We start from the raw sequence: 26,896 nt of genomic DNA, 5'->3' as shown, positions 1-26,896 counted from the left end.
TTAAGGTGAGGGATGACAAGGAACAGGTGACTGGGTACAGGTGCCTTGGTCTCCTGCCCTTTCCTGCAAAGATACATATCCAAGGGCTCTGTGTTTTGTTTTCTCTAGAGCAGTGGTTCTCAAGCTTTATTGCAAATTACAGTCACCTGGAGAGCTTTCAGACCATCCCAAGGTCTCAGAAGCGACTCACACCAATTAAATCTGCGTAGAACCCAGGCGTCGGTGTTGTTAAAGCTCCCCAGGTGATTCCAAGTGTGCACCCAAAGTGACGATCCCCGTGCTGTAGCGAATGGAGGGCCCGGAAACAAGTGTGAACCCCACATGTCAATTCTGACCACTGAGTGTGACCTCAGTGGTGCAGCGATGCATGTGTGAAGGGACTAGAGTAACATGTCCCCTTCCAAATAGTGACATCTGTGTCACATAACAGTGTTCGTAAATGTCTGGGGCCAAAATAAATAAATAAATAAATAAATTTAAAAAGTTGCCAGTTTGAGGTCTGGTTTCTCAAGAGCACACCATGGAGCTGAACAAAAGGCGGGCTGTCGCCGATGTGATGGTGCTTCTTTCCAGGAGGACGCATCTCTCGTTGGGATCTTCTCGTTTTTAAACCAAAGCAGATACCCAGGTTCTATTCCGGCCCACTGAGTATGACGGACATATTGAAAATATCCTTCTATGAAGACAGGAGGAAGGGATAATGTAAAAATACAAGGACAAACATACAGGGAAATTTATGAGGAATTCCAAAAATTGGTCTCCAAAAGAAGAGTGCATGTCTGACATGAACCTCAGGACCTGGAATCCTTTTGGGTCATTTCCGGGAGACAGAAGAGCCGTCCTTCTAAAGTATGTCCACTAGATGGCAGCATCACCATGGTAAAATATACTGGCCTTTCTTGGCATAAAGGAGGGATTTTTTAATATTGAACAGAGGTTGGAACTCAGATGGTTTTATAGATATGAATATGCTGTTAAAATATTCTAAATTATAGTATATGTATCTGATATATAATTCTTAGTATTATTGTGTAAATTATATTGGCATTCTCACTATAATTCATACCATCATTAATTATATCGTGTGCTGTTTAAGCAGGTTTGATGTTATGGCTAGAAGTCCTTTGCTGGCTACCACTACCTCTTCTTGGCTAATCTCAACTTTTGTTTGGCTAAAACTACATTCTTCAAAGGGCAGGGAATGTTTATTTATTAAATGGCTTTCGTCTATAGCATGAGCCAGCCAGCTGTGATCCTGCTAATTATGGGTCTGTCATGATTTTCACTCCGTTGTATGATGTAGTCAGTTTCTTCTTTTTCTGCCACGATTTAATATCAACTCCATTTGTGATGTTTTGTGGATGCAATATGGTAAATCATTATGTTTCGACCTGAGTGCCAGGCCACATGTGAGCTGTTGGCAATACTAAACAAGACGTTCGTGGAGGTTACATGCTAGTGGAATATACCATGACACGCGTGTAAAGTACATATTTTAGTGCAAAGGCAACTGTTGTTTTTACAAGTCCTGTGAAGATTTAGACTCTTGTTCTGTTGATCATGGAAAGTTCTTTCGGAAATGGCATGGGGATTGGGAAAAGGGTTGGACCTGAGAATATCAGAGGTGGCTTTACAAATTTAAGGATTAGTAGGAGACCGATGCCAGACGTGTTCGTTGGGGACTAGGGCTGTGCTGCAGCTGTCCACTATTGTCACCATCTGTTATCTTTAGGATACATCCCCCAAGCCAAGACAAAGTCGTTTAGAAATATGTAGACAGTCTGGTTAATTTAGTTAGCTCAATAAGTGAATACACACACAGGCTGGTCCACAAATAGAACAAGTCATTGTGTGAGGCTTTGTAAAGCATTTGACGATAAACAAAGCATCTTCAAATATATCACGTGTGTACCCTATGCCCAGAAAATGCAGCCATCTGCCCCAGTTGCCATAGCTAGCCAGGGAAGGCAGAATTCAGAAGTAGAATGGTAAAACATGTCAGGTGCACGTTCAGAGGTACCCAGTGAGTTGCTATTTTACAATGGTGGCTATTTGCTAGAAGCCTGGCTTTTGGTAACCAGGCATCGTAGTCTTAGATCATGCTGTTTCCGGCTCAGTAATTTATGACTTGAGATCTTCAGATAATTCTCTTAGTTCCAGCTTTGGTTTGTGTGTGTGTGTGTGTGTGTGTGTGTGTGTGCGCGCGCGCGCGCGCCTGATCTTCAAATTCTGCTCCTGGGTCTTTGTGCATATGCCCCACCCGTGTTTTATTTATTTTGCTTTTATTTTATTTATTTGAGGGAGAGAAAGAGCACATGCGTGCAAGAAGGGGAGGGGCAGAGGGAGCGACAGGGAGAGAATCCTGAGCAAGCTCCATGCTCAGGCTCGAGCCTCACACGGGGCTCGATTTCATGACCCCGGAGATCATGACCTAAACCAAAACCAAGAGTTGGATGCTTAGCAGACTGAGCCGCCCAGGCGCCCCTCCACCTGTGTGGAAGAGGGTGTGACTTTTTGATCTGTGGTTGGCAGGACCATACACGGAACCAGCTTTGTTACTGGCCAGGGTGTAAATTAAGCAACGGGCCCTTTCTAAGATGAGATGTGAAAAGACTGTACGTTGTCTGATTAGCCTGGAAAAGGCTTCTGGTCAGCCAGGCCTGGGAGTGATGCTCATTTATAGCCTGGGCAACGGGAGGTCTCACGGTCCGTGGCTGTGAAAGAACACTGAAATGTTAAAAGGAAAAGCTGTTGCCTGTAATCTCATAAAACAGGCTTTCTGTTTCCAACAACAACAAAAACAAGCAGACAAACAGAAAAAGAAAAGCGTGAAAAAGTCGGAACAGCAAAACGATGGAAGACTGTGGGTCAGGACCGGGCAAGGTGCCAGAGCTTCCCATAAAGGAACAAATATATTTAGAAAGTGGCAGCACCTTTTGACATTTGCTAAGTGATTTTGATGATTGACTTTTCAATTGGGTTTCTGTAAGTAAGCAAAGGAGGGGTTACCAGGGAAAAGCAATTTTCCCAATGGGAGTATAAAATCCTTCAGCCTAATGAAATGTTTTCTCTGGTTTAGAGATAACAACCCACTTTTGGGTTTTATGCCTAATATTGATTCTTTGTGTATTTTTTATAGAAGCCTTGATGAAATTCAGTTAATTGTATTTTATTAGACTGAGAGATTGTCTTTTTTAATATTCTCCAGTCCTCCTCACTCGTGACTCTTCCTTCTGTCTCTCTGCTCCCTGTCAATAGTTTAACTTTGATGGATGATTTGTGACAGTTGGAAAAAAATAAAATAAAACTCTCGCTCTACCTTTTTGATCTGCTTCCAGTTTGCGCAATTGCAAAAGCTCTGAAAAAGCCAAGTTTCTTTAAGCAGTAAGATGCTGAAATATGGTCATTAAATCCTGATGGGTTTTTCATTCTGCATCCCATAATTTTAAGGAGACCCAGTTTCTGAAATGCTTGGATAAATGCAGAAAGTATAAGAAGGTGGAAAGGGGGTCTCAAGGCAGCTTTTGAATCTGTGGGACACTGAGTTTATTTACAAACACTGCAAGAGCTCATAAATTATCAGGGGCTGCCGTACTGAGCAAAGCAGACCCAGGAACGGAACATGGCAGGTTTGGGGTCTGAGCAGCTTGGTAGCTGGTGATGGGGGCTTCTGTGGCTTCCCCCTGTTTACGTCTTGGGTGTTTTATCTGGCGAAAGCATTATCTTGAGAAAACTGCTTTTGCTCTTGGGCAATAAGGTGACTTACTTCTCGGGATAGAGGGTCTCATCAAAGAACTTGGACAAGAAGAGTTAGTGGTTTGTGGAAACTGTAATCTTTATTGACTGGGGTGGGCATGGAAAGCAGAATTAAAATGAGAATTGAAAAAGGTCCGGATTGATTTAAACCCAAAGAATAGTGAAAATGAAAAATAAGAGAGAGGCAGGATATTATAGTGCTAATAGTTCTGCCCCAGGAGACTTGGATTTTGGTCCTGGTTTTGTGACTTAGAAGCCATGTGTCCTTGGGTAAATCACTTAAATTCTCTGAGCTTCAGTTTTCCTGTTTGTGAGATGGGTTTTTTTTTTTTTGAGGGGGGGGGGTTGCTCATTATGGGCTGGGGGAAGAACATCACATGTGTTATCTAATTTAACCATCTCAAGAACCTTATGAGGCAGGAAGTATGATTGTTATTCGAAGATACAGGTAAGGACACTGAGACACCTCGGAGGTTGGACATTTCCTGAGTCTGTGTCAGGGACAGGATATGGAGACAGGCTGTTTAAGGCTAGTGTGTGAAAGCACTGTATACATGCTACCATAGAGCCACCCTGGAGACATAATCCTTGCCCCACTTACGAGATCGTGGCACGAGCCGGTAAGTTAATACTGGTGCAAAGTGTTCTATAAAATAAAAAGTCACGCCAGTGGCAGGTGGCATTGTTTTCAATTATCAGTAGGCTTCCTAGTGTTAGATGTGGTGAGTATGCCTGAGACCAGACTCAAGGGCAATGAGGCTACTTTGCATCATGGGTGCTCTAGTTTCCCAGGGCTTCTGAGACAAAGTACGGGAAGCCATGTGGCTGAGAGCAATCCACTTTTATTGTCCCACAGTTCTGGAAGCCAGACATAAAGGTTTTAGCACGGCCATGCTCCCTCTCAAAGCATGAGGATGTTCCAGGCCATCCTCCCAGATTCTGGAAGCCTCAGACATCCCTTGGCTTGTTCCTTCGCCCTGTATCTTCATGTCCTCGTCTCCCTGTGCATGTCTGTGCCCAGATTTCACCCTTTGTAAGGACAGCGTCACGTTGGATTAGGGTCCACCCTAATGATCTCATCTTGATCGTCTGTAAAGACCTTGTTTCTGATTAAGGTCATACTGACAGATACTGGGGATTAGGACTTTAATATATATATGTTTTTTTCTGAAGGTAGTGGTGGTGATGGGGATGTAATTGAACCCATAACAGTGAGAAAGTTCAGGGATGGGATATGGAGTCAGCCACACCAGAGTCCAAATCCAGCCTCCACAGTTGACGAATGCAGGCGACTGTATTAGTTTTCTACTGCAGCTGTAACAGATTACACACGTTCAGTGGCTTAGAACGGTATATGTTTACTATCTGAAAGTTCTAGAGGTCCAAAATCTGAATGGGTGTTCCTTAGCTAAAATTGAGGTGTGAGCAGGGCTGCTTGCCCAGTGGAGGTTCCAGGGAGAATCTGTTTCTTGCCTTTTTCAGCCTTCAGGAGCTGCTTGTGCTCCTTACCTCACGGCCTGGTCCCTCCCTCCGTCTTCAAAGCCAGCAAGATACTATCTTCAAATCTCTCTTGGAATTTGACTTTGGCCTTCTGCCTCTCTCTTCCATTTTTCAAGGATCCTTGTGATTCCATTGTCATTTTAAGGAGCCTTGTGATTACCATCTGGATAATTTAGTATCCTCTCCCCATGTCAAGAATTATTCTGGGGCAGTTATTCTGCCTCCCACAGTAACTATCCTAAACTCCCTCTGTTACTCAGGAATCCTCATGGTTTTATATAAGTTGTTGAGAAGGTTGAAGGAAGTCATTCTCGTGACGAGCTCGGGGCCAGTGCCCAGCACGGAGTAGCAACTCATTACCTGCTAGCTGCTGATAAAACATGCATGCAGGATTTTAATGGGAAGCTATCTTTTTAAATCCTTTGGGGGACCTGGGCAAATATTTCTGAGGTTTGTGTGGATCCAAAGCAAAGCATAGGTGTTCTGTTTTCTGCGTGATCAGTAACGCTACATGTGACTAACAGAGCGGGGCTGGCACCTCATTTGCGTGGCCTACATTCCATTCTTTTGGCTTGCTTTCCAAATCAAGTGGCAATTGATACAGATTATGCATGGGAAGACAGCCAATTGAAGTTGGTCATCTTAATATAGTTGAATATTCCATTTTAGGCACCTCAGTGTCTTAAGACATTAAAAATTTTGTTTTTAATGTTTACTTATTTTTTGAGAGAGAGAGAGTGAGACTGTGCTAGCAGGGGAGGGACAGAGAGAAGGGGAGACACAGAATTGGAAGCGGGCTCCAGGCTCTGAGCTGTCAGTACAGAGCCGGCTGCGGGGCTCCAACTCACGGACCGTGAGATCGTGACCTGAGCCGAAGTTGAACGCTCAACCGAGTGAACCAGGCGCCCCTAATGCCTAATATCTAAGACATTTTAATGGCCACTGTAGCACTTACTCAATCACCTCCCAATCCCCAGCCCCGGTTTAAATTATTTCGGAGTGTTTAATGTATCTTATAGAAGCAGCCTAAAGCCATACCGATAGAATGGAATAATAAAAAATTATTGTTTTTTATAACTACAATAACAATATAAATAATTGAGCAATACTTTATAGTTTTACAAAAGGCTTTCTCATAGACTATCAAATAAATGACTGATTTGATGGTTCTACAAGCATCCTAGCGTGAGGATGGAGGTTGGCGCACTGGCCTCAGAATCAGACTGACCTGCTTTTTATTCCCACCATCACCCCTTACGAATTTTGGGATCCCAGCCAAGGCATAGACCCTCTCTGGGCCTCAGTTTCCTCCTCTGTTAAGCGAAACAAACATTGTAGTTCCCTCGTGGGGTTGTAGTGAGGATCCAGTGAGAAAAGAGCCACAAAGCACCGGGTACAGTGCTCGGTGCCTCTCCGCGATGATCAATATCGGCTGCCATTGTCACTATTATCGTAAAGAGGTGTTGAAACCGAGCTCTGCCAGTTCTAATTGCAGCTGTGCCTTCGAGTTGATAGAGGCTACAGTCCAAAGTGAGATGCAAAACCACAAGCAAGACTTATAAACGTAGGCGGACAAGTCTTGGGTTCTGACTCACTGTTGGCCACTGGCCTCAAAGAGGTTGGAAAGATAGATGCATGGGTGGGGGATGAGGAGGGAGATAGGCGGAGCTGTGGTGGGGTGAGCATCTCCCACAGGGAGAAGGGTGGGAGGATTCTTGTCGGGGCCAGAGGGGCTGCAAGGAATTCACCCAGAGAATGTAATATGTGTCTCTGGCGGTTTGGGCAACATGATGTACTGGTGCGCGGCTCATCTCTAGAGGCCAGAGTGAGAGAGGCTGTCTAGCTAGTTGCGACAGAAAGAAGTGAAGGAGCAATTGCCACTGCCTTGGGGCCAGCTGCCCTCCCTGCATTTCTCTAGGCAAAGGTAGTGAGTCTTGTGGAGCCGATGGGGGCTGTGCTGGTGAGCAGTGGGGCTGTCTCAGATCTTCGATCTTAGATGTCTTAGATCCTGATCAAGATGGCCACCAGCAGGGGTGAGGTCCTTCCCAACTGGGAGGAAGCAGAGGTCTGGATCTCTAAGTACCTGCTGGAGGGGAAACATTGATCTAAGTCAACAGAACTACAGGAGAGAAATGCTCACCTATTGGGTGAGGACACCATGTTTCAGAGACGCAGAGAAGTACTCCTGGAGAGAAGTGGATGCTAGGTCATCCCAAGATGAGACACATTTCCTTCTCTCCCTCCCTCACACTCTGATCCAGGAGGGTCATAAACCATGATTAGCAGGTTTGAGGAGAAGGGACGAATGTGCAAGGTGGGAAAGGAGAAGTCAAACGTCATCTTGCCCCAGGCAGGCAGCCAGCCTGCTCAGCCAGCTGTGAACACGGAGAGGTTGTGAGTGAGGGCATAAAAATGGAAAGTTTTATTTATTCCTTTGGACCCAAAGATATGAATTACCCAACCAAGACTGCTCCGATTACCGTTGACCCTTCAACAACATGGGTTTGAGCCGAGTGGGTCCTCTTATACAGGGAGTTTTTACAGTACAGTAAGTATATTTTCTCTTCCTTAAGATTTTCTTAATCACATTTTCTTTTCTTTACCTTACTTTATTGTAAAAATGCAGGGTATATAATATATGTAACATACAACATCTGTTAATCGAGTGTTTATGTTATCGGTAAGGCTTCCAGCAGATGATAGCCGATTAGTAGTTAAGCTCTGGGAAGTCAAAAGTTATACGTGGTTTTTCCACTGTGTAGGGGGTCAGCGCCTCTAACCCCTGTGTTGGTCAAAGGTCTCCTGTACTTCAAAGTGTCCAAGGGATCCTGACACTTACCCTAAATCTGGTACAGGGGCCAGAGAAATCTAGTCCTGGGTGTCTGGGTGGCTCAGTCAATTAAGCATCTGACTTCAGCTCAGCCCATGACCTCGCCGTTCGAAAGTTCGAGCCCCACCTCAGGCTCTGTGCTGACAGCTCGGAGCCTGGAGCCTGCTTCAGATTCTGTGTCTCCTTCTCTCTCTGTCCCTCCCTCACTTGTACTCTGTCTCTCTGTCGCTCTCAAAAATAAATACACATTAAAAAAAAAGTAAAAAAAATAAAGAAAAGAAAAAGCCAGTCCCATGGAATGAACCGGAAAAGCCAGTGAAAGAAAGAACCGAAGCAGCTCTTTGATTATGTCTTACAAGTTATATTTGAGAGACGTAGTGATTTCCTCATTATTTCCGATAATGACCCTAGGGGGTAAGTATTACTGTGAGAAAGGATAATGTCTCCACAGATGAGGTGACCAAAGCTCAGAAGGCAGGCCTTGAACCCTGGATTCCTGATTCTACTTGCTCCACCACACCACTCAGCTCCCTCATCCTGGCAGCGGAACCGAAGTCCGTGAGGACCCTGGAGCCAGGAGCCAGAAGCGGCCACTGGAAGACCTGGGTATTACATCACACTATCTTGAATAGTAACTAAAGGGAAGCAAAAACAAACACAGAATCTTTGGCCAGTCTCTCCTTCCACATCCTGCGGCGTCCATCTTGCTGAGATGATAGGAGTTGGCATGACTGAAGTCTAGGAAGCAGCCAGGTAGGGGGTCACCTCTGATCGTGACAGATTCTGACACAGGAACCTACTATCAACCTTGTATAATTCTGTCAAGGGCATCTGAAGAAGAGGAATATGTTTAGCTCAGAAACAAACAAACAGGGAGGCACATCAGGTCCATTGGTGAGAGAGGAAGTAGGTTTGTTGCCTATGATCCCGGAGGTGAGACGCAGGAAAGGGGGTTGAGTTCACAGGCAAAGAGACTTGGGCTCAGCAAAATACCTAGAAGTCACTGTGTTCTTCGTGGAACCCCACAAAACAAGGAACTAAGCAGTTCTCTTTTTTTTTTTTTTCAATGTTTATTTATTTTTGGGACAGAGAGAGACAGAGCATGAACGGGGGAGGGGCAGAGAGAGAGGGAGACACAGAATCGGAAACAGGCTCCAGGCTCTGAGCCATCAGCCCAGAGCCCGATGCGGGGCTCGAACTCACGGACCGCGAGATCGTGACCTGGCTGAAGTCGGACGCTTAACCGACTGCGCCACCCAGGCGCCCCTAAGCAGTTCTCTTTCACCTCTGACTTCTTCTCCACGTCTCTCCTCAGACCTGGTTTTTTCTGCTACCTCTCAGTCCCTCATGAGGGACTGAGGGTGGGAATGTCCTTCTAGATGACAGTTTTGGGGGGAAAAGGGGATAGAGTGTAATTTACTTTCCTCTCAGGGGGATTACAGAAAAGAGGACAGGTTTTGGAATCACACGCCATTGGTTCCAACAGTGGCTCTGCTGCACATACGTTGGGTGACTTTAGGCCAGTTATTTAAACTCCCAGACTTAGTTTCCCCATGTGTAAAATGGGAAGAATAAACATCACCGGCATCCTAGTGTAGTTGTGAGAATTAAATGCTTATCACAGCCTGGCACCTGACGATAGCAGGCACTTATTGGAAGATGGCAGTCCCAGAGGACACTCAGGATTGGTGTCCAGTTTACAATGCTTAGAAATATTGAATAGAACTAAATGGTACATTCTATTCAACAAGGCAACATTACAAGTCCAAGTACCTAGTGTTGTTATTGTTTTTATTTATTTATTTTGAGAGAGAGAGAAGGTGTGAGTTGGGGAGGAGAAGAGAGAGAGGGGGAGAGAGAGAATCCCAAGCACCGTCATTGCAGAGCTCGGGCTTGCAGTCACGAACCTTGAGATGGTGAGCTGAGCTGAAGTCTGATGGTTAACCGACCGAGCCAGCCAGGCGTCCCCCCAAGTACCTAGTGTTTTTAAAGAAGTGCTTTGATCTTAGGCATTGATGATTCTGAGCTTTGCTGTTAATATTGTTTTTTTTTTTTTTTTTTAAATCAAGTTCTTTTGTGCCAACGGAGAAGTGATAGTATATCTCATAAGGAAAACCACCGAGGGAAAACTTAAATTTTATATATTTGTTTAGTTCAACGTAATTATTTATAGACCTGAACTGGGTTTGAATTCCCATTTGGCTATTTCATTAGCTTTATGACTTTGGACGAATGACTTAACCACTTTAAACGTGTTTGCTCTCATAGAAAGGGAATTATTGTAATGGTTAAATGTAACGAAAATACATAGAGAAAAGCCTAATGGTTGCTGTGGTCTGAAGGTGTCCCCTCAAAATTCACGTGTTGAAATCCTAATCCCCAGAGGTGGTGGTTGTTAGTCAGTGAGGCCTTTGGGAGGTGCTGAAGTCATGGGTTTAGTGCCTTGCGAGGGAGGCTCCACAGAGAAAGAACAGTGTCCCTTCCACCATGTGAGCACACAGTAAGAAGGAGCCAGTTATGAACAAGAAAGAGGGCCCTCAGCAGCAGGCGGCCATGCTGGTGCCTCCATCTTGGTGCCTCCAGATCTATCAGAAGCAAATTTCTGTTGTTTTTAAGTGACCCAATCTGTGGTATTTGGTTACAGCTGCCCAAATGGACTAAGACAATGGAATTATGTTTTCAAAACAATATATTTTCCGGTAACAGATTTATTCATTGTTCACTTTTAGCTGTTGAACAACTGGGTTGGGAGGCATCAGTGTGTCAAAGGTACAGAGTTGGAGAACCACTAATCAGTGGTTCTCCAGTAGTCAGAGACCAGTAATCAGTGGTGTTCTGGTCTCTATGGGTTTCCTGTTGCTGCTGTAACACATCACTACAAACTTGGGGACTTAGCACATATTTATTCTCTTAAAGTTCTGGAAGCCAGGAGTCTGCAATCAGTCTCACTGGGCCAAAGTCAAGATGGTGGCAGAGGACCAGTTCCTTTTGGAGAATCCAGGGGAGAATCAGCTTCCTTGCCTTTTGTAGTTCCTGGAGGCCCTTCTTGGCTTGTGGCCCTTCATCCATCACTCCAATCTCTTGCTTCTATCAACTCTCTTATTTCTGTGGTCCAATCTTCCTTTTCTAAGGATTCTTGCAATTACGTTGGGCCCACCTGCATAGCCCAAGATCATCTCCCCCTCTCAAAGTCCTTAACTTGTTCACATCTGCAAAGGCCTTTTAGCCATTTGAAGTAATGCTCACAGGTTCTGGGAATTAGGATGCGGACACCTTGGGGGACCTGGTAGAGGGCGATTCTTGTACAGGTTGGAAGCTTCTTTAGGAGCGACCTGTGGGCACTTAGAATCTGTGACCGCAAATGAAAAACAAGAGGGAAAAAATGTACTTGTTAAAATGAAAGCACTTTCCTCTTCTTCTCTGCCCTGGGCGATCATGTTTCATCCCAACTCAGCAAACATTTATCTGCATTTATCTGTAAATGCAATGCATTTATCTGTAAATGCATTGTCTTGGGGTTACGTTGCATCTAATTTGTACTAATCCATGGGCTGGTTGAGCCACTCTCCTACTTTTTTGGGGGCGTTCCCCCATTCTTCTGACACATCCCTTTTTTTGTACTTGCTTGCCCCCAACTGACAGGCTTATCACATTTATATAGCACTTTTCTGTCAGCACTGTTCTAAACACTTTGTATATATTAACTCATTTAATGGGATGTTCTATGATGAATATATATCCTCATTTTCCAGATGGGGGAACTAAGGAGGCACCGAGAGATGTAGCTTGCTCACAAGTGGGCATTGAGAGCATGCCTGGCTGTAGAACCCACACTTTAAGCCACTAAATTCCACTACGTCTCTGCAAGACATTCTCACCAAATGGTCAGTGTCTTCATAGAGCCCAGAAAGAAATGTTTTGGAGCCTGCTTCTATAGTTCTGTTCTGCTTTGTCTCAGAAACAAACAAACAAGCAAGCAGCAAACAGCAAACAACAAAACAGAGAGAGAAAAGAAAGAGACTGAGAGAAGCTCTCATTGACTTGATCTAGAAGTCGCCCCAGCCCATGGGTATGCAACATGCACGTGGGTGATACCACAAGCAAGCAGTTCACATAGTTCATCGTCCAGCAGTTAAGCTCGTGCCAAGAAGATGTTGATAGAAAGATTTCGGAGAAACATCATAAAGTGATGATTAAGCCAAAAAGAATTTGAATGGTAAAAACTTAGCCTTAAATCTATAAATTTATGACTACTCTGTGCATTTGTGTAAAAAATCAGTCTTAAATCTGTAGCCGTGCCGAGGACTTGGAAAGACAGAATGGGTGGAGTGGGGAGAGGTGATGGTGTTTGTCCCCTCCCACTCCCCCACTTTGGCGGACCTCCACTCCCAGCGTAGAGGTGATAGAAAGTAGAGGATGGCACGGTGGGTAACAATCCAGGTTCTGGGCCAGACGGTCTGTGTTCCAATTCTGAAACTACCTCTTATTAGCTATGTAACCCCGACAGCGCTTACTGAACTTTTCTGTGCCTTAGTTTACTCAGTAGAAAATGAGCCTAATAATAGTACCAACCTTATAGGGTTTGTTAAATGGGCTAATACCCATAAAGTCATTTGTCTCCCATGTAAATACTCTATACATGTTAATTGCTATTATTGTCCCCTTATCATACATAATAGTCTTGGGAGAATTCCATGCGTCTGGGAAGAGGGAGATGTTTTTGTTTGGATGGAAATCATAAGGGAGTCACTCATTGTTTGAGAGAAGGAGGATATAATAAACTGTCTTAGTCATCTTGGGCTGCTATAACAAAACACCACACTAGGTGGCTTAAATAACATTTATTTCTCATAGTCTGCAGGCTGGAGGTCTGAGAGCAGGGCGCCAGCACGGCTGGTTTCTGGTGCGAGCCTTCCTCCAGGCCTGCAGATGACCATCTTTTCACTGTGTCCTCACAGGTGGAGTGAGAACTCTTATCTCTCTTCCTCTCCTGATAAGGGCACTTATCCCATCACAGGGCCCCACCCTCATGACCTCATCTAGATCTAATTTCCTTCCAAAGACCTCACCTCCAAATACCATCGCACTGGAAGTTAGGGCTTTAACCTCTACATTTTAGGGGCACACTGACATTTAGTCCATAATATTGGCAAATGGAAAACTTAAGAAGACGGTTTCAGATTGTGGAAATTGCTGTGAAGAAAAGGTTTTATAAGAATGGGCTCATTTGTGCCTGGAATTGGTGGGACAGGGAACCCTACTCCAGTTGGGTGCCCAGGTTAGGCTGCTTTGGCCAGGATCTGAGAACAGAGAGATCAGGCAGGAGTATTGAGGCTGTGGCAGCAGGAGGGCAAAGGCCTTGAGATAAGAAAGAGCTTGAGTGTTGGGGAAACAGCAGCATAATAAGTCCAGTGAGGCTGGAGGGAATGTATAGGGAAGCATGTGGTAGGAGGTAATGTCTGGGAGATGGGCAGGGGCTAGTGCGTGAATGACAGGGAGGGGGGTTGAGTCTAAGCACGGTGGGAAGACATTGGAGGATTTTAGCCAAGTGGAGACATGCTCTGATCTGTGTTTCAAACTTGATGTTGTTGTGCTAAGTGCTGTAATTTACGATTTGCATTATTACTATGGATAGACACATTTATTAAGTACTTACTGTATGCCAGGCATGTGTTGACCACTCTGCACACATGTGATACGGAGTAAACTGGTAATTTCAACAGAAGCACTAGGACACTTTGGATATGAAATTCCAACGTGAGATGTCAGAACATATGCAGATGTTTAAGGGTGCAGGCATTAGATGGTGGGAAAATCCTCCCGCAGGATATAAAAGGGGAAAGAGCATGGGTTTGTGAATAGGATTTCTTTGGAGGCAGCTGGTGCCAGATCCCTCCCAATGTACCCCCCTCCCCCGCCCCCCCCCCCCCCCACTTAAAGGGCTTCAGTGAGACCACTTAGAGAGTGGGTTGTCTGCTTGTCATTTGGGGGGCATGCTGAGATGGGGTCTGACATGGGAGAGTGGGCAGGAGGGAGGAGAGGCGAGGTGAGGGAGAAGGTAGTAGGGAAGTAGGTCAAAGGTATATGAATGGTGAGCTGGAGGTGCAGACTGGTCAGGGTCTGGGGTCATTTAAAAGGAGATTGCCCAAGAGGATCATGTAGAGGGACTGAGTTCCTCATGGGATGGACACTGGCTTGGGAAAAGAAGAAGATCTGAAGACAAGTCAAAATGTGATTGTTGTCTAGAACCGGACCTTCCAATTTCTGAATTGAGACTGTATTTGAGATGTGATCTGAGGACATTTATGATCTGAGGTGCACGTGTTACGGGCCGTGCTTCAGACAGACTTCTACCAAGTACAAAGAAACAACATCCCCCCCCCCCCCCGCGCCCTTCCTCCCCCCATGACATCATAAAGGGAAGTGTTGAGTTTTGATTCTAACCCCTGAAAACCTCTCCAACGTTACTGGTTATAGGTATTTTATGGAAACTTCTCTGAGGTGGGTAATCTCATTCCCATGGAAAAGGTGAAGAAGTTAAGGCTTAGAGAGTTTCCACTAATCAGAAGGAGGCCGTAAAATTCGGAGGGAACCAAACAGGGTTTGAACCCAGAGCTTCTCTTAGTCGCTGCGCCATGCTGCTGAGGAAGCAATAAAGGACCCTGCCATGGCAGTCTGACCGTGAACTGTTGGAAATAGCTCATGGGTGGTGGGTTTTGATTTTTTTTTTTTTTTTTTTAAATAAAGAAGGCCAACACATCAAGCTGAATTTTTCATCTCTCGGTTGAAGATTGGCAAAGCTCCCCAGAATGAAGCGGGACTTCGGACCCACAGTTCAGGGTATCTTCGCTGGCATGTTACGAGAAGGCAGAGCTGGGTCTTCAGGAAGACGAGGAACGTGGGGGTGCTGCTTTCTTCCCACCTCCCCCCCGACCCTCTTCCCCTGCTGGTGTGTGCTCCCTGCTGCTAGCTTCAGAACTCGAAGTTCAGGGCCAGTCCTGGGGGCTGTTGATCAGGGCCTTCATCTTGTGGACAATGTGCTGAGCTTTGCAGGCTGGGGGAAGTTCATAAAACTGCAGAGCCCTGCTGGAGAAGTGAGGAATTGTACTTTTCAGAGGGGCTCTCAGGTACCCCTGAAGCATGGCCTGTCAGCCTCTCCCTGCTGTTCCGTTACCTTTCTCGGGGAGCGTCCCGAAACCAGCTTCATTTGCGTGCACCACCAACTCCAGTAAAGCCATTGTTAAACACCCATTGTTAGGATCATGACTATCAGATAAATAAAATACTGCTGTATATTCAAGCATGGCCTTTACAGCATTATATTAAAACAATAAATCAAGTATCACGGACTCAGCATTTGAGCCAGCTTTTATTGCATTATTCCATTCTCTCCATTATCCAGCTTTAAAATCCCTCCCCCTGCATTTATGATTTTGAAACATTACATCAGTTATGTCCCCATGGCACTTTAATCTAATCCAAAACTTTAAGGGGGTAGGTAAGTGTTTAGGACACCGGGCCAGGCTCTGATCATTTTATGAAACCGTTGTTTTATAGAAGAACATTACCTTTATTACCACATTCTGTGGTGTGTTTGGGGGGACAATCTGGTTACAATTACAAATAGCATTTTTTTAAGAGCTGCAGTAGAAAGGCCAGCCATTTGAAGATGAGATACGGCTTCCTCAATGGGTCGTAGCATATTGGTGCAAGATGTCAAAAGGAAGCACGTTGATACCTCAGCCTGGCGCTTCTCCCCGGGGATTTTACACTCACTATTGGTGCAGGTGGTTCCAATGGAAACACCTGACTTGGTTCTGAGCCCTGAAGTTCTGTTAGTAATTCATAGCACAATCGTCACCTATATCAAAGAGAGCCTTTATGTACTGGCTAATGCGGTTTGTTAAATTCACCCCAAACGAACTGGATGCCATTAAACCTTTAGAGTAATGGATTCTTTCTTACAAGATGGGAGGTCAGACTCCTGGGGGAGGGACTACATTCTGCCCCTTTGCTTCCCCACTTCTCAGGGAAGAAATGGGTGTCTCTTTCCATCAACTTCAAGCTGGTACCAATATCCATGTTTGCTGTTCCTCAACACGCGTTCCTTTTATTTACTTTGTCTTGCAGAGATAGTGCATAGATAAAAATGTCTTTAAACAATAACCCAAACTATGTCAGTAGGATACTGTTTAACATTCAAGTGGCCTGTCTTTCATATGAGCCTCTGGGAAGCCAATAAATGTCAAAGAAATGTCAGATTATGTATGTATTTATTGGGCCCATAGTGCGTTTCTGAGGAGGCTTTGTGGCATTTGGTTATCCCATTCTTTGAAGGCATCACACAGAGTAGGTGCCATAAATACATCAAACGAATTTCAGCATCCACCTCTGTATACTCCATGGTCCAGCACTAGAGTGTGCGATGTTCTTCTCCCGTGGGGGTTTGCTTTGCCAGATGATTTTTTTAGCTCTGATATCAAAAGTAGGTGGGCAGACACGTCCCCACAATCAGTAAAGGCCCACGTTGGGATGGTGTTTGATGTTCCTCTCCCTTTTGGTAGAAACCTTTTAATGTTGCATGGAAATAAGCTGCCGGGATTTTTAGCAAATGCTTGGTGGGCGAAGGAAGGTAGGCAGGGGAGTGGGCGGTGTGGAAGAAAAGTGGGATGGCCATTGGCATTAGCAGCGGGTATGAGCAGGGCTTTCAAGACCCCTCTGGCCCCTACTAGGAACATGCATCTTTCTCTCTGCACCTTGTACAGGAAGACCCCTGAGTGCCTGGCCTTTCCGAGGCCGCGTGGCCTTCGAGAATGGAGTTGAATTCACAGGCAGCCAGCTTGGATATCTATCTTTCTTCTCTTTAGCAAAACTGGAAGAGAATGTGGCAAACTTCTCATGAAAAAGCTGCAGCAATCTGAGAAATAAATTATTTATTTTTTGGGGCGCCTGGGTGGCGCAGTCGGTTAAGCGTCCGACTTCAGCCAGGTCACGATCTCGCGGTCCGTGAGTTCGAGCCCCGCGTCAGGCTCTGGGTTGATGGCTCAGAGCCTGGAGCCTGTTTCCGATTCTGTGTCTCCCTCTCTCTCTGCCCCTCCCCTGTTCATGCTCTGTCTCTCTCTGTCCCAAAAATAAATAAACATTAAAAAAAAAAAAATTAAAAAAAAAATTATTTATTTTTTGATTCCTCTTCCTACACCCATTCTCTCAAACGACCTGAATTCTACAGCCCCAATTTTTCCTCTTCTTTAAAAAAAAAATTTTTTTATGTTTATTTATTTTCAAGAGAGAGAGACACAGAGTGCGAGTAGGGGAGGGGCAGAGAGAGAGAGGGAGACACAAAATCTGAAGCAGGCTCCAGGCTCTGAGCTGTCAGCCCAGAGCCCAACATGGGGTTTGAACCCATGAACCGTGAGATCATGACCTGAGCCGAAATTGGACGCTTAACCAACTGAGCCACCCAGGCACCCCCAATTTTTCCTTTTCTAATCTTAAGAAACCCAACGTTTCTGAAGTGCCCACCATGTGGCTGGCACGGTGCTTAGCCATTCACACTTATGTTATCTCTAGATAGGCCTGCAAGGCACGTGGGGCCTATGGTGCCATTTGACTCATGATAAAACTGAGGGTCTGGTTGGCCTACGTAACCTAACCTGCTCAGTGCCAAAGCAAGGGTTTGAACCCAGGTTTTTCCTGGCTTCCCACCTATTACCTCAGGGCAATGCCCAGAAGATACCTGCTCCTGACTTTTGGGGCTGTTCTAAACAAATATAAATACCTGGGCAATATATTCAAAGCTGTTCAGTTCTGAGGTCCATCCAAAAGCAGAATCCTTACAGAGGTCTTTAAACCACACCCCCTGTTTGTCCGACAGGTTTTTGTTTTTTTTTTAATAGGAGATGGAATCCCAGTCTTTTTACCAACACATGTTATACAGAAGAGGCAAAGTCAATCATTAGTCAATGCATTTGAAGGCAAAAAGGATGGGGAGTGGGGTAAGTTGAAATTGAGAAGAGTTTGGCTAACTCTAGTAATTCCGTTATATGTTACTTATTTGAAGCCTTAAAACAAACAAACAAACAAACAAACAAACAAACAAACAAACAAAGCAGAGTCTTGAATGTACAGATTATCCAGGTAGAGCATTAAACACAGTGATGCCAAGAAGTTAAAGGCTGGGCACGTCCTGTGTGTAGAACACACTAAAAGATTTCAAAGAACTTTTTTAGATGGTCTCTCTGGTAATAAAAAGAGGGGGGCTGAAGCTACACATGGGCAAAGTCATGTTTGTAGAAGAACTTTGGAATTTTGCGAAGAAAACTTCTTTGGAAGGAGACTCCATCAATTTAGTTTTATTGTTAGAATCACCCTTTACTCCCCCTTTGATAGACTGCCCTCATTTGTTGTTTCTCTCTCTTGTCTATCATGAAACGAACGGTTTTGCAGTTGAATCCACCTGCAGATTGTTCTTTGGTGTGGCCTCCTCCAAAAGCGCTCAACCTCTTACCCGGCAGGCATTCATTCAGGTCCTGAGCTAGACATTTGCTTATATGTCCTCCTGAGATATTCCTCCCCTCAAGAATTCTAGTGACCACACTAAAAGGAGCATTCTTCACCCTAGAAGACAAGGGATATTTTCTGGCCTTCTCTCTGGAGTTGCACTAATGGCAAATTTTGTGCCAAATGCTCAGTGAAATTGTTAGACTTAGAAGAATCTTAATAATTTGGACCTCACCGATGTAGAATGTATTCCGAGTCAGACATGTGCTTGAAAGGTTACATTCATTGCTATTAAAAACTAGGCTGCATAACACATGCTTGATTTCCCCTGAGAAAACATTTTTGAAAGTCCATTTGACACCTATTTCCATATCAATAATCAATGTGCTGCTTACCGATAATTTAAATCTGATTATTAAAACAAATCCAGAAGGAAATTGACTTGCCAATGTGTAGTGATCCTGTTTTGGCTAGAATATATAGTTGTACTTAATAAGCTTGCGTATCTTTGAATATCCAGTAATTCAGGACTTTTTCTCTGGCCAGTCTTGGTCAGAATTAATCTAATTAATGAGATTTTTCTGTATTTCAGTGTTGACAGCTTCCTTTTCATATATTTAAATTATATTCAATAATTTTTATTCCTAGAAATAAAAACAGATTACACAGGGCTTTTGGAAATATTGACAAATGACAACCCTGTAGTGTTTAGTAAGGAAAATTGTAGTTTTTAAAAATGTTCCTTTTGAGAGAGAGAGAGAGAGAGAGAGTAGGAGGGGCGCACACACACACACACACACACACACACACACACACACACAGAATCTGAAGCAGGCTTCAAGCCCTGAGCTGTCAGTACAGAGCCCGACATGGGGCTTGAACTCACAAGCCGTGAAATCATGACCTGAGCTGAAGTTGGATGCTTAACTGACTGGGTCGTCCAGGCACCCTGAAAGTTGTAGATGTTTTGAAGCTCATTTCTTCACCTTGGCCAGTATCACAGGTTCATGATGGTTGATTTTATGAGTCAACCTGACTGGGCCAACCTAGATAGTTGGTCAAACATTATTATAGATGCTTCTATGAAGGTATTTTTGTTTGATGAAATTAACATTTTAATTGTTAGACTTTGAGTAAAGCAGATTACCCTTCGTGATGTGGTGGGTCTCATCCAATCAGTTGCAGACCTTAATAGAACAAAGATTGGTCTCCGAGCAAGAAAGAATTCTGCCAGCAACTCTTCCCTAAGTCTCTAGCCTGCTAGCCTACCTTGTAGATTTTGGACATGCACCTCCATGATTACATAAGCCAATTCTTTAAAATAGATCTCAACCCCACCCCCCAAATATACATACATCTATAGATTTAGATATAGCTCTAGTTCGTTCTCTGGAGAACCCTGACTAAAGAGACTTCTCAGAATATTAACTGTCTGAGAAAGTACCCAGCATCATGCTTGGCACGTTTTAGAAAATGATTGTTTGAAGCTTTGTATGTGTGGGGAGTTGGCCGGCTTTAAGGTCTGATGCAGAATGCCATTTAATGAAGTTTGTCTCTATTTTCTGTTCGATGCTTGTATCGTATTTAGCACAATGGTAATGGTGAGTAAACATATGCAAGAATTTTGTAGAACACCTGGATGAGAGAGGGCAAAGCAGTCCAATGGCACAAAACCAGAGAGAAAATAAACTTTTATTTTGTGGCAGGATTCCATGCACAGAAATGGTTTCAGGCAGTTTCTAAATGTCACGCTTAAACTAGCACATGTGAAAAGTGGGAGAGAAGAGGTTGTTGAACTTAAATAGAAGATGTTAATTTTTTTTATGTGTTTAAGGGAACTTTGGAGTATTTATACAAGCACAATTGGCCTCCAGTGGATAGTTCAGATAATAAGAGAAATTCTGGTTTTTGTGCAATCAACTAATAAAATGTGTAATGTTCGTTTTATGAAATAGTATTTTTTCCTTCATGAAGGTGATGCATTAGAAAACATAGACAATTTGGCAAATATAGAAAGATACAACATAGGGTGGGAATCACTTTTAAAAGATGATCATTATCCATATTTTGGGGTATTTTCTTTCTGTCTCCCCCCTCCCCAAGTCTTTCTTAGTGTTTGGAATTTACATGGTTGTATTATGTTATTATATATAAAATCATTTGTATTTCTTTTTTTCTGTTTATATAAAATAAATACTTATTGAAAATGTATGGAAGTGTTGCCACTTGTCCAAGGAGAAGTTAACCTCCCTAGAAATCAGAAAAAAGACTGTAAAAATTAAAAAAAATCTTATTACTGTTAGAACATTTTTTTCCTTCCTGGGTAGTTGTTAGCATCTCTGCGAGTTTCTCTGGGCTATAAAACTGCAGTGGTATTTCAAAGGGGAGCAGTCCAGACTAGTGGTCAAGCGTCCCAATTCCAGAGCCAGACAGCCTGGTTCAAATCCCAACCCTGCCGCACCCCCCGTGGAGTAAGCTTGGGTGAGTTTCCTCATCTGTAAAATGTAGATTAGAAAACTGCCTCTCTCATAATGGTTGCAAGGGTGACATGAAAACATGGGGGAGACACTGAGAACAGTGCTTAGAACATAGTAAATTCTTAACTGATGATCGCTTGTTACTAGATGACACGTGATTGTTTCTACTTACACCATTAATACAGTTTGCAAAGACATCAGCCCCTGGTTAGCGAGTATAAGGTAACAAGTGCTTTACACACATATCTTATTAATACGACCACTCATTACAACAGTTTGTGAGCTAGGCACGGCCATGCCCATTTTGTAGATGAGGAAACTGAGGCTTGGGAAGTAACTTAGCTTTGCCGAAGTCTAACAGCTGGTCAGTGGGAGGATAAACCACTGATTGTTCAGACCTCCTTGTGGCCTTTAAAACAAGGAAAATGCAGATGTCTCCAGTCTCACCTGTGCAGGTGTGAGAGCAGCTCCAATTGGAGAAGGACGTAGAAGGGAAAGGAAAAGGGGGAATTTTAAAGAAGTTTGCCCTGATCTGCAAGTTCTGAGAATTCACATAAAGCACGGGAGTGATTCTGGAATTGGTTTCAAGGGGCTGCACACAGTGTTGTGGCCCCACTACTCAGACTAGACCATGTGAGTTACAGATTTTTGATCACAGTGTTCAAAATCTTTCCCATTAAAAATAAGAAACAATAACCAAAAAGGAGAGTGTGTGTTCTCCATGAGGAATTGCAGAAAAGGAAGACACATTTTCCTTCTTCAATTTTCTCTAGAAAATAAGTCATTGTATCTGAGAATGGTAGGGGAGAATTTGAGTCTGTTCTATGCACGATTGTGTCATGTGCAAACAGCTTGTGAAAGAAACACCCAGGGTAATTTATCAAGGAAACTGCTTTTGACTCCATTCTTTTCCCTGGGGTTTATGAAACTTCAGCAGGTGGCATTTTGGTGTTTAGCATGACAAGCTTGTGAAATTGCAACAGCTAGCAAGGAGGGGGGCTGCTTTTGCGTATGAAAGAGAAGGGTGAACCCGAGACTCACATGGATTGAGCCTTTTGAATGCACGGGGTCCTGGGCTAGCCGCTTTAACATACACTGAAATTTATATCGAATTTCACACATCCAGTTTAATTGTCTCAGCGTTCATTTATTAATTCAGCCAATATTTATCGAGTGCCTACCAACGAGCAGATCCTTGGTGAGGGGCTGGGTTTACAAGGTGAGCTGGTGGAACTGGTGAGCAGGATAGCCACGTGGGTCTCTGCCGAGCTGGAGGGTGGTGTGAGCAGGCGTCCCTCCCTTGATGGGGTTTGCAGCTGCACCGCAGACATAGTGGCGTAAAGCAATACCCGTTTCTCATCCCACTGCGTCTTAGGTCAGAAGCCCCGCAGGGCTCTCCCGGCTCTCCGCTCCAGGTCCCCTTCCCAAGCTGTCTCGGGTGGCGGCAACCTCATCCGAGGCTCTGAGGAAGCATAGGCTTCCAAGCACATTCAGGCCACTGGTAGGATTCAGTTCCTTGTGATGCAGCACGGAGGGCCCCCTTGCCTGGCTGTTAGCGGGTTGCTCTCTGTCACTAGGGCCACTTGTAGTTCACAGTCAGGGACCATCTCACATACCCCCCTCCCACCTCATCTCAGCTGGCAGTGAGACCCCTCAAGTTAAATCCCCGTCACTCCTTAAATAAACGACTCTCCCTCTGGGGGCAACTGGGTGGCTCGGTCCGTTGAGTGTCTGATTTCTGCTCAGGTCATGATCTCGTGGTTCATGGGTTTGAGCCCCACATCTGGCTCTGGCTGTCAGCTCAGAGCCCGCTTTGGATCCTCTGTCTCCCTCTTTCTCTGCCCCTCCCCAGCTCATGCTCTCTCTCTCTCTCTCTCTCTCTCTCAAAAATAGAGACGATAAAAAAATAAATGACTCTACTCTGCTCCCGGCTAGAGAATATTCTCTGGCCTACCAGTTAACGCTCAAGTTAGGCTCACCCAGATAATCTACTTTTTTGATTAACCAAAAAGAAACTGATGGTTAACCTTAATTACATCTGCAAGTATTCTCTTTGCCATTTAATGTCACGAGTCACAGGAATGATCTCACCATATCTGCAGGACAAGGACCATGGGGGTAATAGAGTTCTGTCTGCCCCAGGGGATAGATATTTTCAGCAGTTCCGTTAACACTGTCAAGTACATTTTTGCTTCTTTTTCAGTTCTGATTGTCTCCTGGTTTCCTGCTAGAGCCTGAATACCTTGTATGTTTCCTAACAAATCTCTGGAGCCGATAGATGGGCATAGGTGCCCATGCAAATGTGCTACTCAGAGTCCCTGCTGCAGAGAAGGTCATTGACTGATGGCTTTAGCCCCGAATCCTTCCCCGCTTCATGCAAAACTTTGTTTTCCAAGGGCTGCTCCAGAGAATGTTCCACAGAAACCTATTTTGGCTCATTTGAGGACTCCCTTTCAGCCTGGTTGAAACTTTCTAGAACCGTCTTGCGGAGATTTTCGTGTCAAACCCCCTTCTTCTCTCTCTCCCTCACAGGGCCCAGACCCGCATTGCAGTCTGATGGCTTTCCTTACCTCCTCTGGACTATCCTGTTTTCCTCACAGGCATTTCCCCCAATAAGTCTCTTGCATATCTAATCCTGTATTGGCATCCACTTGCTGGAGAACCTGAGTCAACGCAAGTGTAGAAATGTCCCAGCTAACAGGTAGTAAGATGGGGTTCTGGGACTGGCTGTCTTACCACCAGGTAGCAAACAGGATATCATTCTGACTGGGTTGTGGGGGGCAGATGGCCCCCCGACACTAGGTGGACCGCTACAGACTGAATCGTATTCCCTCCAACCTCATATGTTGAAGCCCTAACCCCCAATGTGACTGCATTTGAAGATAAGGCTTTTATGAGGTAATTGCAGTTCAAGGAAGATAAGGGCGGAGTCCTAATCTGAGAGGGTTGGCAGCCTTATAAAAAGAAAATGAGAGACAGATTCTTTTTTTTCCCCCGTAACTGACTGACAAGTCTATTCAGCCGGACGCTCTTTACTATTTCCTGTGAAAAAAGGTTTCTTCCCTGAGAACGAACTGTATACTGGAGAAAGGGGACATTTTGAGGACACTTGGACATGGGGTCTGAGTTGATGTTGCTGCTGAGAGACCAAAAGCATCGTCATGGCCCTCTGTTACAGTAAAGGCCTGAGGGGGCAGGTACTAAATGATGTCCTGGATAAAGTCTGGCTCACCGTGGCCCACGGGCTCCATGGGCGTCTTCAGTGGTCATTTCCATAGGCTCTGTCTGGGCTGTTCCAGCCAATGGCTGAGCACAGAGGCCGCATGGATGCGGTCCCATTTCTGCAAGATGTTAAGACTCCTCTGACTGGCGACGTTGGCTTAAGGACGCCCGGGCAGCCTGTTGCAACTTTTGTCAGACCTCATGACAGATGAGGACTGTGCACTCGAACCTTCCTTCTTCTCTGTCTCCTTCAGGCAGGACAGACCTGCCTTGTGGTCTGATGGCTCTTCCATTTCTACCTGGTCCCCTTCCGTTTTCCCTCCCTGGCACTTTCCCCAATAAGTATCTTGCACATCTAATCTCCTTCTAGCATCTGCTTCTGGGAAAACCCAAATGCAATAGGACTTACAGGCAGGGCCTTATTTATGCACATGGCTGAACGTGCTGTTCAGTTGGAGTCTTGCTTTAGTGGCAGGTGGCCGGTCACATCACGTGCTCTTTAATTACTACAAAGCAGCAGAGGGGCGCCTGGGTGGCTCAGTCCGTCAAGCGTCCAACTCGTCGTTTCGGCTCAGTCACGGTTCATGAGTTTGAGCCCCGTGTCAACTCTGTGCTGACAGCGTGGAGCCTGCTTGGGATTCTCTCTCTCCCTCTCTCTCTCTGCCTCTCCCCTGCTCTCTCTCTCAGGATAAATAAACTTAAGAAAATTTTTTTAATGAAAAAAATATAAAGCAGCGGAGTAACATGTATTCTTAAGCCAGTAGGGCTGTGGTCATGTCAGGAGGTGATAAAATGCCACCTTTCCCCTTTTATATGGGCTTGACAGCAGCTTGCTCAAAGACCTATGCCTGCTTTTTAGCTCTGCGGGTTTTGCCGAAGAAGGTCTCTCAATATCTGGGAACGACTCCTTATCGGGACATCTCTTTTCGTCAGATTGCAGCAAATCAGACCCCTTTCCCAGGGACTCAGCACTGATCTGTTTCCTTCTGAAGCAATTTGTGATCTTTCTCTCTCCTCCTGACAACGTAGCTCCAAGTGCTGAGTTCGTAAACTAGTTTATAAAGAGACCTGCCCCTTCTCTTGCTCAAAGTGAATTCTCCAAGTTCAGGATACAGAGCTGTTATTACCTAGGTCGTGGGCATGGCTTTTGCCACCAACTATTTTGTTTTATGAAGCTATGGTACTGTTTTTCCTGTTTTTTTGTTTTGTTTTGCTTTTTTTTTTTTTTAAATGTTTAAAAGGAACCACACACATGCACACAAAAGGAGTTAAGACAGCTGAGGGTTAGGAGAGGAGGGTCTGTAGAGTTGGAGTGGCATTCTGGTGTTTTGGGAAGACGCAGGTTCTGACCTCAGCCCAGATGTCCACTGACCAGGTGCTGGGTGGTGAGTTTTGTAATGCCTACATGCCTTCATTTTCTCATTTGGAAAAGAAAATGATAGTGCTACAAGGATTGGGGAAAATAATTTATGTAGAAGCTCCGTTTATAAAGGAACCCCAAAATAATAAAGGTGAGGGAGCAGGGCTTCCTTAACCACTGGAAACCAGGAGGCCAGAATCATCGTGATGGCTGGAGAACCCCCCGGGGGCAGCCAAGGGGGCTTGACCTGTAGGGAGTTTTTAGCGTGTGTTAAATAAATGGGAGCTAATAATTAAGCTTGCATGAGTCCTATGATCCATAAATTTAGAAGTATAGACTCCTGAAAGGCAGGGCATTTGGGATCCACCGTGCCAAGGACAGGCCTTGCCCCTAATGAGCACTTCATCCATATACTGAATGGATGAATAGATAGCAAGGGGGTTGAGATGAAATCTACCTGGCAACTCAGGAAAGACCTCCAGTGGAAGAATCCATTCATTCCCCGAATCTGTGTTCTTCTTCCCAAAACATGAACAAAAAGGAGGCAGGGATGGCTTTGAGAGGAAGCCTTTTGCATGCTCAAGTTCTCACCCCCTCGGCAAGCATTTTTGAGCATCATCAAAGCGCCATCCCCTGGGCTTGGTGGCTGGAAGTGAAAGCAGGAAAAGACTGTCGCCATGTCTCCAAAGAGCCGTCAGCCCAGTCACGGAGGGAGGCTATGGCAGGTCCCCCTGGAGTCCTACCAGCGTAAGGAAGGGCTGGCGCAGAAGCCTCCAGAGGGGGATGCCCCTTGCAGTTTCGTCTGTGGGGTAGTAAGGTGAACACAGGCAGTTTAAACAGGGAGCGTCCCTCTGAAGGTTCAACTCTGTGATTGAACCTGGTTGTGAGGGCATCAGGGAACTTTTCGTACGTGACGCAGCAGTAAAAGTACAGAAGGTAAGTTGTCTCCCAAGTGAAGGAGGTAGATGCAGCAGGCAACGCCACTCAGGCACGGTTATGACTTTCACCCACCAAGTCTTAGAGAAAGGGCTGAGCTTGGGGATATGTCACGTGGAGTCCCAAGTTGGCACACCCATGTGTCCGAAGCAGTAAACACTTGGCAGAGTGGAGCCAGTGTCTCCGATTGACTCTATCTCCAGAGACTCTCTTCCAGAACTGGAGTAGAGATGTTCGAGTGGAGATACAAGAGGCCACCGCTCAAGCTCTCAGAGCCATGGATGGACGGTTGGGCTCCGTGGGGTTTATTTCTCT

At 45.0% G+C, this 26,896-nt stretch overlaps 1 protein-coding gene across 3 annotated transcripts in view; it reads left to right on the top strand.

Moving 5' to 3' along the window:
• Positions 1–26,896, top strand: part of GALC (galactosylceramidase) — a 153,117-nt gene that overhangs the window by 93,269 nt on the left and 32,952 nt on the right. The window contains exon 17 of one of the 3 annotated variants that reach the window (XM_045451781.1): positions 8,538–8,561. The exons of 1 other annotated variant lie outside the window; for it this stretch is intronic. In XM_045451781.1, the coding sequence (XP_045307737.1) occupies positions 8,538–8,546 (9 nt within the window). In that variant the 3' untranslated portion in view covers positions 8,547–8,561. Of the gene's footprint in view, positions 1–573; positions 732–8,537; positions 8,562–26,896 lie in introns of those variants that run through there. One more of the 3 variants, XM_045451780.1, reaches the window with a different exon arrangement.

This window comes from Leopardus geoffroyi, chromosome B3 (assembly GCF_018350155.1).
Source record: "Leopardus geoffroyi isolate Oge1 chromosome B3, O.geoffroyi_Oge1_pat1.0, whole genome shotgun sequence".
NCBI classification, from domain to species: domain Eukaryota; kingdom Metazoa; phylum Chordata; class Mammalia; order Carnivora; family Felidae; genus Leopardus; species Leopardus geoffroyi.
Note: the sequence above shows the minus strand (reverse complement) of the source record. Positions and strands in the feature narration are given on the sequence as shown.